Source organism: Coregonus clupeaformis, chromosome 7, assembly GCF_020615455.1.
Source record: "Coregonus clupeaformis isolate EN_2021a chromosome 7, ASM2061545v1, whole genome shotgun sequence".
Lineage (NCBI taxonomy): Eukaryota > Metazoa > Chordata > Actinopteri > Salmoniformes > Salmonidae > Coregonus > Coregonus clupeaformis.
Genome location: NC_059198.1, coordinates 4,452,294 through 4,470,737, shown reverse-complemented (window position 1 = coordinate 4,470,737; position 18,444 = coordinate 4,452,294). Strand labels below are relative to the sequence as shown.

The following is an 18,444-nucleotide window of genomic DNA, read 5'->3' as shown; positions in this document are numbered from 1 at the left end:
TTCATGCTCATCGAACCATTCAGTGACCACTCGTGCCCTGTGGATGGGAGCATTGTCATCCTATGGGAGCATAGCCATGGTAGCCAAAATAATGGCCTGCCCAACATTTTTATACATGACCCTAAGCATGATGGGATGTTAATTGCTTAATTAACTCAGGTACCACACCTGTGTGGAAGAACCTGCTTTCAATCTGCTTTGTATCCTTCATTTACTCAAGTGTTTCCATTATTTTGATAGTTACCTGTAGGTTAGAGGTTGACTACAACCAAAACAGAGGGCACAAACTTTACTGACTCAAACTACAAGTTTGACTTTTATTTTACTCAAATGTACACTCAAACTAAACAGGGTCAGTACATCCTCTAGTTAAATTGCTCACAGACTGGCAAGCATAGCTGCAGGAAGTAGTTAGGGGATTTATCAATGTTTTCTTTCAAATTTGCTGTAACACCCTCAACACCCCTACTTCTAGCGGCTATGCTGGCACGTGCAACTTCTGACTGCGTACTCCATCAGAAAAATAGTGACATTTGACACGTAGGTCTACATATACACTAGCAGTCAAAAGTTTGGAAAGTTTCTTTATGTTTACTATTTTTTACATTGTAGAATAATAGTGAAAACATCAAAACTATTAAATAACACATATTGAATCGTGTAGTAACCAAAAAAGTGTTAAACAAATCAAAATATATTTGATATTTGAGATTCTTCAAATAACCACCCTTTGCCTTGATGACAGCTTTGCACAGTCTTGGCATTCGCTCAACCAGCTTCATGAGATAGTCACCTGGAATGCATTTCAATTAACAGGTGTGCCTTCTTAAACGTTAATTTCTGGAATTTCATTCCTTCTTAATGCGTTTGAGCAAATCAGTTGTGTTGTGACAAGGTGGGGGGGTACACAGAATATAGCCCTATTTGGTAAAAGACCAAGTCCATATTATGGCAAGAACAGCTCAAATAAGCAAAGAGAAACAACCGTCCATCATTACTTTAAGACATGAAGGTCAGTCAATACAGAACATTTCAAGAACTTTGAAAGTTTCTTCAAGTGCAGTCGCAAAAACCATCAAGCGCTATGATGAAAATGGCTCTCACGAGGACCGTCACAGGAATGGAAGACCCAGAGTTACCTCTGCTGCAGAGGATAAGTTCATTAGAGTTACCAGCCTCAGAAATTGCAGTCCAAATAAATGCTTCACTTAGTTCAAGTAACAGATGGGGATGCTTTGCTGGTGACACTGTCTGTGATTTATTTAGAATTCAAGGCACACTTAACCAGCATGGCTACCACAGCATTCTGCAGTGGTATGCCATCCCATCTGATTTGGGATTAGTGGGACTATCATTTGTTTTTCAACAGGACAATGACCTAACACACATCCAGGCTGTGTAAGGGCTGTTTTACCAAGAAGGAGAGTGATGAAGTGCTGCATCAGATGACCTGGCCTCCACAATCCCCTGACCTCAACCGAATTGAGATGGTTAGGGATGAGTCGGACCACAGAGTGAAGGAAAAGCCGCCAGCAGGGGCTCAGCATATGTGTGAACTCCTTCAAGACTGTAGGAAAAGCATTCCAGGTGAAGCTGGTTGAGAGAATGCCAAGAGTGTGCAAAGCTGTCATCAAGTCAAAGGGTGGCTACTTTGAAGAATCTCAAATATAAAATATATTTTGATTTGTTGAACACTTTTTTGGTTTCTACATAATATGTGTTATTTCATAGTTTTGATGTCTTCACTATTATTCTACAATGTAGAAAATAGTAAAAGTGAAGAAAAACCCTTGAATGAGTAGGTGTGTCCAAAATTTTGACTGGTACTGTAGCTAGCCCTCCTGGACTCATCACTACAACCTATAGCCTACTCACTGTCTGACCACGCCATTCAAGTGGGGGAAAGAACTCTCCCCGAGTACTGAACCTCAATTCTATTAAACATTCATATTAACTGCATTAGTACATCGTATGTACGCTGTAAGAGGCTGTAAGAGACTATGGACTGACAATAAATCTAATTTAATTTTCAAACCGAACTCATTGTTCGATAAAGGCTCTCACATTGCACTCACGATATTAGAGACCTCATCCAAAGACACTTTGGCATGCATGGGATGGTGTTCACTTCTGAAACTCGGCGCATTCTTTATACAAACAGATCGAACAGAACTCACAAGGCTAAGCATGAGTCGTTTGTGCTGGGATCCGATAATGACGTAGTCTGAATCTCAGCGAGCCTGAACAGATGATGATGATGCGAGAGCCCGCGCGCGCGTTCCATATTAATCTGTTGAAACTAGGTCGCTGTCTTTTCAGCACCGTGGACTGTGTGGAGAGAAACCTATCGGAGCAGCAACAACCTGCAACAACTGCGTAAACAGAATCAATTCAACACCTTTTACCAGGATAGTAACTCTTTTTTTTTTCGGGTAAAATAAAAATTGCCTTGCTATTACTTTATTTAGGTTTGGAGAGGGAAAACGGATTGCTCTATGACATTTGCGACTAGGGCATTTATCATTAGGTTGTTGAATGGTTTGTGGTAGTATTTGATTGCAGCTCTCAGACAGTTAATTTAAATGGTTTTGAAGTTCTGTTGACTTTATTAAATGCTCTCGTGTCAGTTCCGAAGTCCAGAACTATGTCTACCATCTGATTTATGTTTTTGTGAGTTTTGGTGTTGAAGACAAGAGATTTTAGCCTAGGCTATTTAATTTCGATTTGATTCAACGGAGAATATTAATTTCGTGAGGAGGTTTTCCAAACATACAAGGAATCTGTGCTCATAGCCAGCATGCTGGCTTTCTTAGTTGGACTTTTATACCTAGTGAGTGGACGCACGGTGCGCGCTCAGGATGCGACAGGTAGCCGCTTCTTCTGCTCCGCCATCCCAGCGGGCGCCGACCCCAGCTGCTCGTTCGACCCCAATGGTAACCGGGTGCAGAGCACCAGCCCCGTAGAGGACGAGCTACGGAACACCATCCTCCAACTCCGGGAGACCATCCTCCAGCAGAAGGAGACTATCGTGAGCCAGCAGGGCACTATCAAGGAGCTGAACTCCAAACTGTCCCGCTGCGAGGCGGCAACGGAGGACACTGCGGGCAGGTCCAGGGGCCAGAGCTCCAGGCGGAAGGACTACAGTAAAAACACCATGGGAGACCTTCCCAGGGACCCCACGGAAACTATAGACCAGCTGGGAAAGACCATGCAAGGGCTCAAGGGTCGGCTGGAGAATCTGGAGGTGAGATAAGGACGCTATAGTGGCTACAGTAAATGATATCATTAATGTCAAATGTTTTTTGTTTGTTATTATACACTGTAGCATTTTAGTATGGAGGTTAATCACCCCTATATGAATATGGATGTTTGTGGTTATAGCTACAGTCAATTATAATGATCATGCTTTTCATATAGCTCTTACATTCTGTATGGAGGTTACTCACCTCTTTTACCCTTTCACCACAAATGTGTCGCACCCACCACATCAGACATGTCTGATATTGAATGTAGCATACAGGATAAGACCACCCATTTTCTCATCCTTAAGATCAAAGGGTAATGTGCTGTAGCATGTCAGAAGCATGCTGCTTATCATTGATGAATGGAAGCATCTGATATGAATAGACAATCAGCAACACACAAATTGGTGTCGACAGTGTCAGGCACCATCCGTTGAGAAGTCGAGCAGAGATGTGTATTTTCAACAATTCATATTCATATTTCCATGCAACACCACCTGCAGTCTTGTCATTTTTCCAACTGCTTGTGCAATTTATGCCACAAATCATTCAAACATTTCCAATGGCTCTGTATCCCCTGTATCATGGATGCAGTCCTATCTACGTAGCAAATAGAAGATGAAAAAACAGCCTTTTGTGGTTATGCCAACCATAGAATCAAATTATAATTCTATGATGCCCACATCTTGGTTAGTTAAGGTGATTAGTCTCATTAATCTATTCTATTGGTTTCACAATCAAAGTCATGTGGGAGTGGCAGCCCCTGGAATAATCATAATCACACAGATATATATTTTTCTGGTGCCAGTGACTGAGTGTGCTGGTCTCACGTGGCTTTATGATGATCATATCTCTGGTTGTATCCAAAATGGCACCCATATTTACCTTTGTAGTGTACTACTAGGAATAGGGTGCTATTTGAAACACAGCCCATATCTCTCTGATAATATTGAGGTCTTGCATGTTATCGTAACTGTGCAATCCGTTTGCGGCTGATGTAACCTTTATCTATAAGCACCAATCCTTTATGTTGTTAGTAGATATAACACATGATTGCACAGTGTGGAAGAAAACTGATAATAAATATGGGAATAAATATGTTTACATCTCTCTCCATCTCTCTCTCTCTCTCTCTATTTCTCTCTCTATTTCTCTCTCTCCCTTTCTGTCTCTCTCTCTCTCACACTCTCTCTCCACATTTATGCTTAATGCATGACAAAAAAATGGTGATATAGGATATTCCATCTGTTTTTTTATCACTCTCAAAATCTTATGCACAAGGCAAATTACATCCTCTGGGGTTAGACCCCTCATAAATAAGCAGGACTAATTCAAATGAATGATTTTCAAAAGTGTGCTTGTGTGTGTTTGTTTGTATGTTTGGGGTGCTGCACTTAATTATTGCCCCAAGGGGTCCCCGAAAGGACCTCCCCAACATATATATCGTCCCTGTTCCTTGATCCTACCTCCATTCTGAACACAGCAGAACACAAACTGTGACTGAACAACAGAACGTCCGTATAAGGGATTAACTCTCTCTCTCCTCCCTCCATCGCAGCAGCAGCAGTTGCGTGCCAACACGTCAGTGGCAGCAGCAGCAGGTGTGGGTGGGAATGCAGTGGGGCCCCTACCGGCGGAGCTGCGGGAGCTGCTGAAGCACCGTTTGGGGGCCCTGGAGGGCCAGCTGCTGAGGAAGGTGGCCGAGCTAGAGGAAGAGAAGAGCCAGCTGTACAACGAGACGGCTGCCCACCGTCAGCGCACCGAGAGCACCCTCACCTCGCTGCTTGAGAGGATCACTGAGCTGGAGAGAAGTAAGGGATATGTTCTCACTGACCCTCCCTTTCTATTTCTAATCCTCACTCTTTCTCAGTCTCCATCCTTATTTACCCAGGCCAGAGGATCACAGAGCTGGAGAGAAGTAAAGGATATGTTCTCACTGACTCTCCCTCATCTCCATCCTTATTTACCCAGGCCAGAGGATCACAGAGCTGGAGAAGTAAAGGATATGTTTTCTCACTGACTCTCCTTCAGTCTCCATCCTTATTTACCCAGGCCAGAGGATCACAGAGCTGGAGAGAGAAGTAAAGGATATGTTCTCACTGACTCTCCTTCAGTCTCCATCCTTATTTACCCAGGCCAGAGCAGAGGATCACAGAGCTGGCATAAAGGATATGTTCTCACTGACTCTCCCTCAAGTCTCCGTCCTTATTTACCCAGGCCAGAGGATCACAGAGCTGAAGAGGAAGGAGCTTTATGCTCTCATTCTCACCCTCTCTTTTTCCTCATTCTCTCTTTCTCTTTTACACTTTCTCTTTCTCTCTCTCCATCTTTATTTACCCATGCTAGAGGGGATCGCAGAGCTGGAGAGTAGGGGGTTTATTTTCTGTCACTCCCCTCGTTCCCACCCTCACTCCCTTTCTCCCTCTATTTTTGCAGGTCCCCAAAAACTAACCTCCCCTTGCATCCTCTCTCTGTGGCCTTCTCTTCCTGTTTCTCTTTCTTTGATTCTCACACCCATTCTCTGTCTCTCTCTCTCTCGCTCTCTCTCTCTGCCTCTCCTTGTTTATTTTCTCTCTCTGTTGGAGATCAGAAAATAGCTGGAGAGAAATTCAGGGACCTCATCATCCCTCTTGAACCACCTTTGACTACAGACCGAACCACTCACATTCTGACTCTGACTCCCTTTTCCTCCTTATTTTGGATACTACAACACACATTCATTATTCAGGATCCCCAATAGCTGTTACTATAGCAGCAAGGACTTATGCTGAGATTTGGGTGGGGAGGCAGAGACCGTCTGACCATCTGATCTCTGTCATTGATCAGGCTCTCTCCATGCTCCCGAGTCTTCTCATTTTGATTCTGTCCCTCTCTCCCTCTAATTCATTATTTTATTGCATTCTTCTCTGTGTTTCTCTCTCTTTTGCTCTCACTCTCACCTCACTGCCTCCAGAAAGACAGACAGTCTCTGATTCTCTCTCGCTCTCATTGTAACAGATGTGTATACAACATGCTGTCTTACTGACATCTCATCAATGTTTCAATTAAGACTGGAAGCCATACATGCTGTTATTATTCCACCAACCAGTGCCCATCCACATTTGCATTAATGTTCAATCACCATCATAACGTATTCCATTAAGCAGACGCTTTTATCCAAAGCAACTCACAGTCATGCGTGCATGCATTTTACGTATGGGTGGTCCAGGGAATCGAACCCACTATCCTGGCGTTGCAAGCGCCATGCTCTACCAACTGAGCTACAGAGGACCTCATCATCATCGAGTGGAGGCTCATCAGAGGAGGAAGGGGAGGACCATCCTCCTCAGTGAATTTAATAAAAATAAAAATAGTGAAACATTAAAAAAGTTTTCATTTTTAGATAAAACTATACTAAATATATTCATATGTCACCAAATAATTGATTAAAACACACTGTTTTGCAATGAAGGTCTACAGCAGATCAACAGCACTCTGTAAGGTAGGGCCATGGTGTAGCCGGAGGACAGTTAGCTTCCGTCCTCCTCTGGGTACATTGACTTCAATACAAAACCTAGGAGGCTCATGGTTCTCATCCCCTTCCATAGACTTACACAGTAATTATGACAACTTCTGGAGGACATCCCCCTACCTATCAGAGCTCTTGCAGCATGAACTGACATGTTGTCCACCCAATCAAAGGATCAGATAATTAATATAGTACTGAAAGCATAAGCTACAGCTAGCTAGCACTGCAGTGCATAAAATGTGGTGAGTAGTTGACTCAAAGAGAAAGACAATAGTTGAACAGTATTCAACAAATTCATTTCTTCAAAAATGAAGGAGGAGCAAGAGAGAGAGAGAGAGAGAGAGAGAGAAAGAGATCTATATTTCGTCAATTTTTTCCCTATTTTGTTGCTGTCACGCCCTGACTCAGAGGACGCTTATATGTTGAGTCAGGGTGTGTATATTCCTTGTTGTGATTTTCTATGTTGTATTTTCTATGTTTAGATCTAGTATGTCTAGATCTATGTTGGCCGGTGTGGTTCCCAATCAGAGGCAGCTGTCGCTCGTTGTCTCTGATTGGGGACCATACTTAGGCAGCCTATTGGCACTAGTGGGTTGTGGGATCTTGTTCCGTGTGAGGTTTGTTGTGTGTACCTTAGGACGTCACGTATCGTTGGTTTATTGTTTTGTCGTTGTGTTTATTCGTTAAATAAACATGTTTGCCTATCACGCTGCGCCTTGGTCTGACCCGTCGATGAACGAACGTGACAGTTGCATTACAACCTGTAATTTAAATTGATTTTTATTTGGATTTCATGTAATGGACATACACAAAATAGTCCAAATTGGTGAAGTGAAATGAAAAAAATAATGTGTTAAAAATAATTCTAAAAAATAATAACAGAAAAGTGGTGCGTGCATATGTATTCACCCCCTTTGCTATGAAGCCCCTAAATAAGATCTGGTGCAACCAATTCCCTTCAGAAGTCACATAATTAGTTAAATAAAGTCCACCTGTGTGCAATCTAAGTGTCACATTATCTGTCACATGATCTCAGTATATATACACCTGTTCTGAAAGGTCCCAGAGTCTGCAACACCACTAAGCAAGGGGCATCACCAAGCAAACGGCACCATGAAGACCAAGGAGCTCTCCTAACAGATCAGGGACAAAGTTGTGGAGAAGTACAGATCAGGGTTGGGTTATAAAAAAATATCAGAAACTTTGAACATCCCACGGAGCACCATTAAATCCATTATAAAAAAATTGAAAGAATATGGCACCACAACAAACCTGCCAAGAGAGGGCCGCCCACCAAAACTCACGGACCAGGCAAGGAGGGCATTAATCAGAGGCAACAAAGAGTCCAAAGATAACCCTGGATGAGCTGCAAAGCTCCACAGCGGAGATTGGAATATCTGTCCATAGGACCACTTTAAGTCGTACACTCCACAGAGCTGGGCTTTACGGAAGAGTGGCCAGAAAAAAGCCATTGCTTAAAGAAAAAAATAAGCAAACACGTTTGGTGTTCGCCAAAAGGCATGTGAGAGACTCCCCAAACATATGGAAGAAGGTACTCTGGTCAGATGAGACTAAAATTGAGCTTTTTGGCCATCAAGGAAAACGCTATGTCTGGCGCAAACCCAACACCTCTCATCACCCCGAGAACACCATCCCCACAGTGAAGCATGGTGATGGCAGCATCATGCTGTGGGGATGTTTTTCATTGGCAGGGACTGGGAAACTGGTCAGAATTGAAGGAATGATGGATGGCACTAAATACTGGGAAATCCTTGAGGGAAACCTGTTTCAGTCTTCCAGATTTTGAGAGTGGGACGGAGGTTCACCTTCCAGCGGGACAATGACCCTAAGCATACTGCAATAGCAACACTCGAGTGGTTTAAGCGGAAACATTTAAATGTCTTGGAATGACCTAGTCAAAGCCCAGACCTCTATCCAATTGAGAATCTGTGGTATGACTTAAAGATTGCTGTACACCAGCGGAACCCATCCAACTTGAAGGAGCTGGAGCTGTTTTGCCTTGAAGAATGGGCAAAAATCCCAGTGGCTAGATGTGCCAAGCTTATAGAGACATACCCCAAGAGACTTGCAGCTGTAATTGCTGCAAAAGGTGGCTCTACAAAGTATTGACTTTGGGTGGGTGAATATTTATGCACGCTCAAGTTGTCTTATTTTTTGCCTTATTTCTTGTTTGTTTCACAAGAAAAATATTTTTGCATCAAATGATACAACCCCCAAATGATACAACCCCCCAAAAAAATCCATTTTAATTCCAGGTTGTAAGGCAACAAAATAGGAAAAATGCCAAGGGGGGTGAATACTTTGAGGTGAGAGGAGAATAGCGCGTAGATACGAGAAGGAATACAACGAGCTGTTTGTATGTGGCTATGAAAGTAAACTTTTTGCGTGTGATCAGGGATGTATTCATTCCGCCGAATGAAGCAAACAGAAGAAAATGGAACGAAACGGGGATAAACATACCTGAATTCGTCCAATAGAAACTCTTGTTTGCAACTGTTGGACTAATGATTACACCCTAGATCAGCTAGATGCAGGCAAGAGTGTGTCACTGTCTGTCACCTCAAATCTTTCTTTTGACCTGTGTGCACCTATGTTGTAAACTTTCATTCATAGGTTAGGTTGTAGCAACCTCATGATGGTTATAGGGAAAATTTAAGTATCATGTAGTAGCCTAAACCTAACGATGTTACATTGAACTGGGTGAATGGAATATGAATGACAGTCATCCAGTATGCTGTAATAGAAATAAGGCCATGCTCATACATTTTTTTATCATCCTCCCTCATCTTAAACGGCACCGACCACCACTGTCATCATCATCATCACCATCACTATCACCATCACCATCACAGTCCCCTGTAGCTCAGTTGGTAAAGCATGGTGCTTACAACGCCAGTGTTGTGGGTTCGTTTCCCACGGGGGGCCAGTATGAAAAATGTATGCACTCACTAACTGTAAGTCGCTCTGGATAAGAGCGTCTGCTAAATGACTAAAATCGCAAATGTAAAAAAATGACCATCACCAACATCCAACCCTTACAGCCAATTTACGACAGTCCAATATCGTCAAAGTCAACAGCCCACTACCCATTCTTTCTCATTAGCTATATAGTGGACCAACAGTGGCAGTAGACACTACTAACAGTGGAAGGCTGTCTGTCTGCTTTGGACAGTGCACTTTTGGGCTACTACTATCATCTGATATCGACTTGCTTACAATAGTGTGGTGGCCCACAGCCACCAATGGTCCGATAAGAGCCCCCTATGTGGGCAGACACAGTGGTGTATGTCAACAGTGCAGGTCATGACCGATGAAAGTGATGGATACTACCTCTATCTAATCATTATCTAATCATTTCCACACCTCTGTTTGTCTTCAGGTAACAACGCATTTAAGTCACCCGAGGATTTCAAGGTGTCTCTCCCCCTGCGGACCAACTACCTGTACGGACGCATCAAGAAGAGTCTCCCTGAGATGTATGCCTTCACAGTGTGTATGTGGCTGAAGTCCAGCGCCAGTCCTGGTATAGGAACCCCCTTCTCCTACGGGGTGCCAGGACAGGCCAATGAGATCGTGCTCATTGAGTGGGGCAACAACCCCATAGAGCTGTTGGTCAACGACAAAGTAAGTCCTAGTCTTTTATTAATTGTCCATTCCAAAAACAACTCCTGGGCTACGGCAACAAAATACTAATTTACTCTAAAGAACTTGGTTACAGTTGAGCTTGTATCATTGTGCATTTTCTATTACAAAAACAAACTATGACGATTGAATAGACACAGAACAATATAAAGCCAGCACAGAAAAGTAACTGAAATGGTGTTGATGTAGAGTCATGTTGTAGTCCTTAAGCCATACCTCTGCTGTAGTCTATATTGCAGCTGTTTTCAGGGAGTAGACCCAACAGGACCTTGAACCTGGGTCCAGCGACTATCCACCCAACACCTTAGCCGTTACACCAAGAGGCCCACACCTCTTGTCGAGGGTGCTAGGTTGGCTTAAGGTTGCTTCAATATTTACATTTAATACTGAGAATTAGACACTTTCCCCCCTTGTTAACCAATGCTTTTTGAAGGAAGACAATTTCCAATATGCTCAAAAAGAAGTTTTTTTTCTTCTGTGCGCTACTGCTGGATAACTGAACCTAGGGGCTCAGAGGGAATTGAGTTTGGCTGAAGTGAAGTAGGGTGGGTTTTCTTCGGTTATGGGGTTGGATTTGTATTTGTGTTGGCCATCTGGTTTATTGGCAGAGGCAGTTTTCCCCACAGCTCTGGTTTCACCATACATTATGCATGTGTGTTTGTCAGAAAGAGAGAGAGAGAGAGAGAGAGCGAGAGAGAGAGAGAGAGAGAGAGAGAGAAGGAGAAGGAGACCGAGACCGAGACCGGAAGAGGGAAGCAATACAGCACCAGAGAATAGAGGAACCAGTGAAAGTGAGAGTGAGAGAGGAGGAAAGAGAGGGTCAGAGAGTGTATGTGTGAGAGAGGATGAAATCATGAATATAACACACATTTTCGTTGCAAAATGTTTTATAACCTAATGAACACGACCTAGGCCTACCTGGGGATTCCTGGTAATATAATCAACAATTTAAGGTTAGAATGTTACACCATGTTCTTTTGGCAATGGTACACCATTCATCTGGTGCAAATGCTCTAGTGCTCCAAAATTAAGATTTATTAAAGATAAAGAGAGAAAATCTGCCCATGATCAAATTCATTCAACATTCCTGTTGCATCGCCTTATTTTGGCTTCTGTAAGGAGTTAAAGTATTCGTTCACTATTATAGAACCATATCTCTATTTTGGATGTAAATGACATGTTATAGAAGGGTCCAGATACTTCTTTAGCGATTTCACTTGGTTTTGAGAAACATACTTCTCTATGTAGCACAGCTGGTAACGGAAACCGCTCGAGTCGCATAAAATGGAATATAATGTTGCGGATAAAGTTTGGAAATGCATAATTTCTTTTGTGTACAACATCTAAAGACCTGCATCACTATGCTGAGAGCTTTGCCGTTTCTAAAATGACTTATTTGGGTGTTTTGGAGCCTTTGTTTTTCTGGAGCCCCCATACTGCAGAACGAGCAATAAGGAAGTCTATTGCGGATGCGGTAAGATGCCATTTACATCCAAAATACAGATTGGGTTAAAAATTGTGAACCACTCCTTTAAAGCTTTCCTGAAGCCAAAATATATCAACAGGGAACTTCTTTTATCAATACTTTTTCAGTAGTTGGCTGCCTATTGGACAAGAGTGTAGTTAAAACATTATTTGATGTAGCGGTTGGTTTGGTTTTAGTCAATACCTGGATGGGGTGTTGTTATTGAATTTCTTTCTGCACCTGTCGGATCTAAAAAGTTAAATGCCCTCACACCTTTAAGGATTGCTTGCAAGTGCATTCTAGGAAATGTTGAATAATCGTTCAAAGAAATTACCCCCCATCACTTGTTGTTTATTTTTTGCAAATGTTTGGGCCTCACAGCCTTTATCAGAGCTTTGATTAGAGTCAACGCCACGGCCAATAGTTTTTATTGAAATATTTATGTGGACTAAAAGACATTCTGCAACTGTTCAATCTGCCTTGCCCTATGTAAACAACAGTTGATGTGTTTGTTTCCAGCTCACACGGTCAGGGAGTAACTCCTGGCTCTGGGTATGATATCAGACCCAACGTCCTCAGGTTGACTAAGGCTCAGGGATATTATTAGAGGGCAGTAATTAGGTCTTGGATTTTCCACAGTATCAATGCTCTGGCTGATTGGCTTTAGTGTAAATGTGATATGCTGGAACACCTTTGAAGGTCAAGGGTCTAGTTTCTCATTGAGGGATTAAGAGCAGACAGGAAATTGTTGACAGTAGCCTTTGTGACAGAGTGTGTCATGGTCTCTATGGCTCCTATAGAACCTCTATATAAAGCTAATGACTTCCACTTCCATTCTCCCCTATGCTGAATCCTCTGTGGGCCATGATGTCATTGTAAAGTCTGGGTAAAGCGCTGATGTTGTAATCTTTCGTAACCTGTGCTATTTCTTTCTGGTCTTATGACTGCAATTTCTACAGTATATTGCCCCTATGTCACTTTACTCTTTATAAACTATTTGTGAAGTGCTGGTGTTGTCTTGCTCTTTTTGGCCCTGTGTTGTGTGTCTTAGTCAAAGCTTCATTGTGCCATCTGCCCAGTGACATATAGTCTCTTTGAGGTCAGAAAGTAAAGCACTTGTGCTCTCTTGCCTCTTATGCCAGATTGTACGTTTCAACTTGAGCTCTATTGCCCTATCTGCCCTGGGATATTCTACCTGATAGTAAAGTCTAAAATAAGCTCTTAAGGGGAATCCTATCCTTCACTTGAGTGATGTTCTTCTAAGTCTCCCATAGACATCCATGCATGACTAAGTGAAATTTGACTTAAGTGGAAGTTAAGATTCACCACACAAAGACTAAAGGCTCAACAGAATAAACACAGGTATTCTCTTGCCCCTTTTGCCCCTGTTAGTATAGCACCTCTAACATGAATTACCCTCCTTGCTCCTCTTACCCTCTTTGCCCCTTTTACATTTACATTTCTGTCATTTAGCAGATGCTCTTATCCAGAGCGACTTACAGTTAGAAGTGTATCCCATCTAACGTTCTACTGCCCATCTCGCCCCTCTTACCCAGGTGGCCCAGCTGCCCCTGTCGGTGAGTGACGGCCGCTGGCACCACATCTGCATCACCTGGACGACGCGGGATGGCTTCTGGGAGGCATACCAGGACGGGGAGAGGCTGGGCACTGGGGAGAACCTGGCCCCCTGGCACCCAATTAAACCTGGAGGGGTGATCATCCTGGGACAGGAACAGGTGGGGCTCAGCCAGGCTCTGATGTACTCCCACCGGAGAGAGAGGGGGGGAGGGTGTGTGTGTGTGTGTTCCCCCTGGGGAGGGAGAGATGAACAGGGGAGAAGGGGGAAGCAAGGCTCTTGTCACGCTATCAACACCCCTTTACCATTACCTCACCTCTCTGCCTGCCTTAACCAGTATCAGCACACACAACACAACAGCATTCCCCGTGGGAGATACATTATTAGTGTGACACTCCAACAGATATCTCTATGACAGCACTTTACTATCTCTACGGCGATGTACTACAGTACACTGACTGTATAGATAATTCCCATTGGGACCCATTAATGTAACACTACATAGCTGTTGGGTCACATTGGTGTGACTACTTTGTTTAGCACGTGTGGTACTAGTCTATGTGGAAAGCTGTAGTGCATGTAGTTTGTCTTTCATGGGCAAAATTGCAATTGCAGAGTGAAATTACAGACGCACAGAGAAAACCAATAGCAGAGCAATAGATCTGTCACATCTATCAGGCATTATATTCAATTTATTCGATTGTCATTCTGTTCCGGCTTTAGCCAAATTGTTGATGTCTTTGAATTCTTGTTGAACGCAGAAACAATTAATCACCCAAGCTATGACGTTTCTGCATACTGATGAAATTTTAAACACAGTCCCTCTCCCTCTACAGGACATCGTGGGGGGTCGTTTCGACGCCACCCAGGCCTTCGTTGGTGAGCTGAGCCAGTTCAACATGTGGGACCGGGTCCTTCGGCCTGTGGACATCATGGGAATGGCAAACTGCTCCTCCTACATGCCCGGAAACGTTGTTCCCTGGATCGACACCAATGTAGAAGTCATGGGAGGAGCATCCAAGGCGGCGTTGGAGATCTGTGAGGACCGTATGTTCGAACCATAAAGCAGTTGGATGTGTAACATTGTTATGGCATTGGGTTTCGAAGGTTCCGGAGGATTGAGAGGTGGTTCTGGTTCCGCGCTCTCTGTGCTGCATCAGAAACACCGCTCAAGGAGGATAAAGGGCTCAACGGGTATTGACTTTGTTTACAGACCTATATATAGTAAATGGGTCAACTTTGGTTTTCCCAATGTTTTTTGGTGTGATTTTCCATGCTTAAGTACATGGCTCACAAGTTCATGCCCATTCCAACGTGATTCTAACTATAGGATTTTACAGAGAACCCACTTGAGACTGAGGACTCTATACTCTGTATTCTGTCTTTTTTTCCATTTGACTTAGTCATGTTTGAAAACAGCTCCTCTCTAAGGCATTTCAAACACTGATAATCGAGCACTGTACTGTATTCAGTGAATGTGAGCTAATATATAACCCATGGAAGCCTTCATTGTGTTGTGTGGACAGCCATTTCTGAGTTGCATGGCAAACTTCTACGGTACATGATTTGAGCTTGTGTTCCTTTGCAGTAGAAAGAATCCCCAGGTTCCAGAGAGGGCTATTGATGAGTATAGAATATTAAGGCAACAGGTGAATAGACCATTGACTTCTGATTTGGAGTCATTTTAAATGTGTGCATGTGTTTTGACCTGTGTACTGTACTGTATGTGTGTATGTGTGTGTATATGTACATGCATAGGTGTGTGTGTTTACTGTAATGGCAGTGTGTGTGTGTGTGTGTGTGTGTGTGTGTGTGTGTGTGTGTGTGTGTGTGTGGGTGTGTGGGTGTAAAAGGCCCTAGAGATTAGTGACGAGGACATTCACATTCTTGTAAATCTATTCTAATACCTCTCCTCCCTTTGAGCAGCTGCCATCCCAAGCAGCTTTGTGCGGTGGCCGGCCCAGGCAGGTTAAAAGCAAAGTCGGAAAGCTGCCGAGGACTGGCGGGAAGCCAGGAATTCAACGCTCTGAGCGCCACACTGAGGGAGTGTGGGTTGGAATGGGATGGGAAAGACTGGATGACCTTCAAGGAAGGATTTTATCCATAATCTGTGTTAGTAAATATCATGTTTGTCATATGAATGAGAAGATGAATGTGAGCTATTTTACTATCCCGTTGCAATGTATAATATAGGGGCATTTTGCTAGAAGCCAGAGAGACGCTATGAAACTGAAGATGATGACTGTGAAACTAAAGATGAGAAGGGATCTGAATGTTTCTGGTTGGATCAAGACATAAAGCACTGGAACACTTTGCTATGTTTCTGTTTGTAGAGGCAGAAAAATAACAATGCCTTTAATTTTCTTAAGGGTAAGAAAAAATTACCAAGGTCTGAATTAATATTGTGCTTCATTCCAGTCCATTTAAACTACAGTGATTTGAAATGTGGTGCAGAAGATAGACGTGTGTCAAGTTTGCTTCTTCAACACTGTTCACACTTGTTTTACTGCAACACAATACCACAATGCCTGTCAATTCAACCCTTATCTGGTGATGGAGAGTGCAGAGGACTATCCTGATGTTAGGAAACAAATGGACGTTCATCTCTTCCTTTCCTTTGTGACATCTTGGAAAGATATATTTCTGGAAAAAAAGAACAGCAGGATTCTGAAAATTTCTGATGGCCTTTGAGAATGATAAAATGCAGTAATGTTTTAAAGGGGTACACACTTATCATTTTAGAACATTTAACTTTTAAAAGTTATTCCACACATGAATGTCCTTTTATGTGTTATATAAATGTAACTGAAGGTTTTATTGTATTTTATTAGCATTTCTGCTCATGAGTTAGTTTGTTTGCCTGCACTGAATCACTATTTAAATCAGAATATTAGTGAAAGAAGACCATCTTCTTTTAAAATGTTCAATTGCCTTTTTTTTCTGCACCGAATGTGCTTTTTGTTCGTGGATTATTCAAACCATAAAGCTGGAATCTGGTGAAACTGCCACGTCCGTTTGTGATATCACAATAACAAAGAAGTTACTGCAAACAACGAACACTGAATTTAACCTTGGACATCATTGCACAATTATTATTATTTATTTTTTACAATGCGGCGTAACAAAACAATAACAATGGTGGTGGGATGGCCAGTGGTGCTGCTTTCCCCTACTGTGGATTCCATCTTTAAGTTCAGCAAATATCATTTGTATTTTTTTTTCTACAATGCAACCTTGGAATTGTGAAAAGATAAATGAGAAACAAAAAATTATTCAGCTGTTGCTTTAACCTCATCTTCATCTACCATTTATGTTCTGTGTCTCCATGCAGTGTGGTTGGATGTCCTCTTGCACCTAATAAAATATTCAAAATCCAAATACGAACAATTGCCTGAAAATCGTGACATCTGAAAGAGTTCAAGTGTTGAACAGATTCACAGGTCAGCTGCGGTGTGCAGTGGAGGCTGGTGCAGGGAGAAAGGGGAGAATGGACCTCCCTTGTAATATTGAAAGACATGAAAGATAATGCAACATATTTAAAACCCTCCTTGTAATCAAACTATACTAAATACTGTATACTCACATGTGTTGGCTATTTCACTGTAGTAGGAATATATATAGTCCCATGTGAGGATAAACATGATAATGTCCAGTAAAATAGTAGCCTTGTCCTGTTAAGGTTACCTAGGGTCAGTAGCTATTCATAATGCCTTATTAAAATGACTACCCTTCTATCAATACAGATTACTCATACCAAAACACATCCAAAAATATGATAAATCCCTCATGTTTCATAAGGCTTGTAAACTGCCAGAACGTGATTGTACACTTCGTAACACAATATTGTCCTGTCTTATTTGTCACACAAAGACAGTAGAGGTGTCATGTTGTGTGCAATGAGTCCATGTCGTCTTCAGTCCTGAACAAACCCAGAGGATATGAATGGATGTTTTCTCTCTTTCCCCCTCTCTCTCTCTCTCCATCCGTGGAATGTTATCAACAGCAGAGAAATCCTCTGGCTGGCAGCCTTCCAGGTGGAAATGAAAAATCGGCCTCAGTGGATTATGGGAAGCAGCAGTGGTAATGTAGGGCACGTTACATTGCGTTCGAGAGCTCTCCTCTCCTCTTTCCTTGTTCTCTGCTGGCGCTGTCACGGTTGGCACTATTGCTTAATTCATGTGTTCCTGCAGCACCCCAGGGTTTACATTGTGATTGCATTGTAAATGATGCCCAATTACTGACTATAAACAAGAGGATGGAAATAGTAGTTCAGTAAATTATAGTTTTTTGACAAGTGCTGTGGAGATGGAGGTAGAGCACTCTGCTTGAGAATTAAGGGGGATAATTAAACTCTGAACTTACATTTCCAATATGGTCTCATAAGAATATGTAAAAATAATGACGTTTTACTATTGTAGTCAGCTACAGTATATGTCATACAGTGACATATTACTTGTCTACACTATGACTGGCCGGCCGGCCAGTGGAGAAAGAGCTATTTTTCAATCTCAAAAGATTATTTCCAGGTTTCTTCCTTCTTTCTTTGCCAACTGTTGCTAGGGGAATATTCTATTGTTGAGTTTAAAACTGGGTTTTGTGATGTATTCTGCGACAAATGACAGCACTACCTACACAAACCTATGCAAATCTAATTCAGATTGGCATGTAGCTAATACAGCTCACAGATGTAGAGGGAGATGTGTACATTTTTGTACCCAACAATGAAATGATTCATCTGGATCTTTGAGAGAGTGGGAACGTGCTGCTGCTATTTCCCCCATAGGAATAGACTTAGGGGGTTCAGCACTAGTCACGATAGTACAGTATTAATGGAAGGAATGGCAAGGAATTAAACGAAATAAGTGCTAGAGTAGATGCAGATGTAATGACACCTACTTCAGGCTAAAAGTGCATCACTTGAAAGGGTTTAACTCAATGTTATTACCCAGTAGGCCAGTCGCCCCACTCCACTTCCCAAGCACAATGGATG

At 42.5% G+C, this 18,444-nt stretch overlaps 1 protein-coding gene across 3 annotated transcripts; it reads left to right on the top strand.

Moving 5' to 3' along the window:
* The first annotated feature begins 2,284 nt into the window (after nucleotides 1–2,284).
* LOC121568811 (neuronal pentraxin-2-like) lies at nucleotides 2,285–16,803 on the top strand. Of its 3 annotated transcripts, XM_045221584.1 has the most exons (7): nucleotides 2,285–3,244; nucleotides 4,801–5,053; nucleotides 10,151–10,395; nucleotides 13,435–13,614; nucleotides 14,291–14,501; nucleotides 15,043–15,103; nucleotides 15,381–16,803. In XM_045221584.1, the coding sequence occupies exons 1-6, from the start codon at nucleotides 2,798–2,800 to the stop codon at nucleotides 15,093–15,095; spliced, it is 1,389 nt and encodes a 462-aa protein (XP_045077519.1). In that variant the 5' UTR covers nucleotides 2,285–2,797; the 3' UTR covers nucleotides 15,096–15,103; nucleotides 15,381–16,803. The 3 variants fall into 3 exon arrangements, with proteins under 3 accessions (XP_045077519.1, XP_045077518.1, XP_045077520.1); XM_045221583.1 differs by lacking the exon at nucleotides 15,381–16,803 and having other exon boundaries at nucleotides 15,043–15,216; XM_045221585.1 differs by lacking the exons at nucleotides 15,043–15,103; nucleotides 15,381–16,803 and having other exon boundaries at nucleotides 14,291–14,535.
* The last annotated feature ends 1,641 nt before the right edge of the window (nucleotides 16,804–18,444 follow it).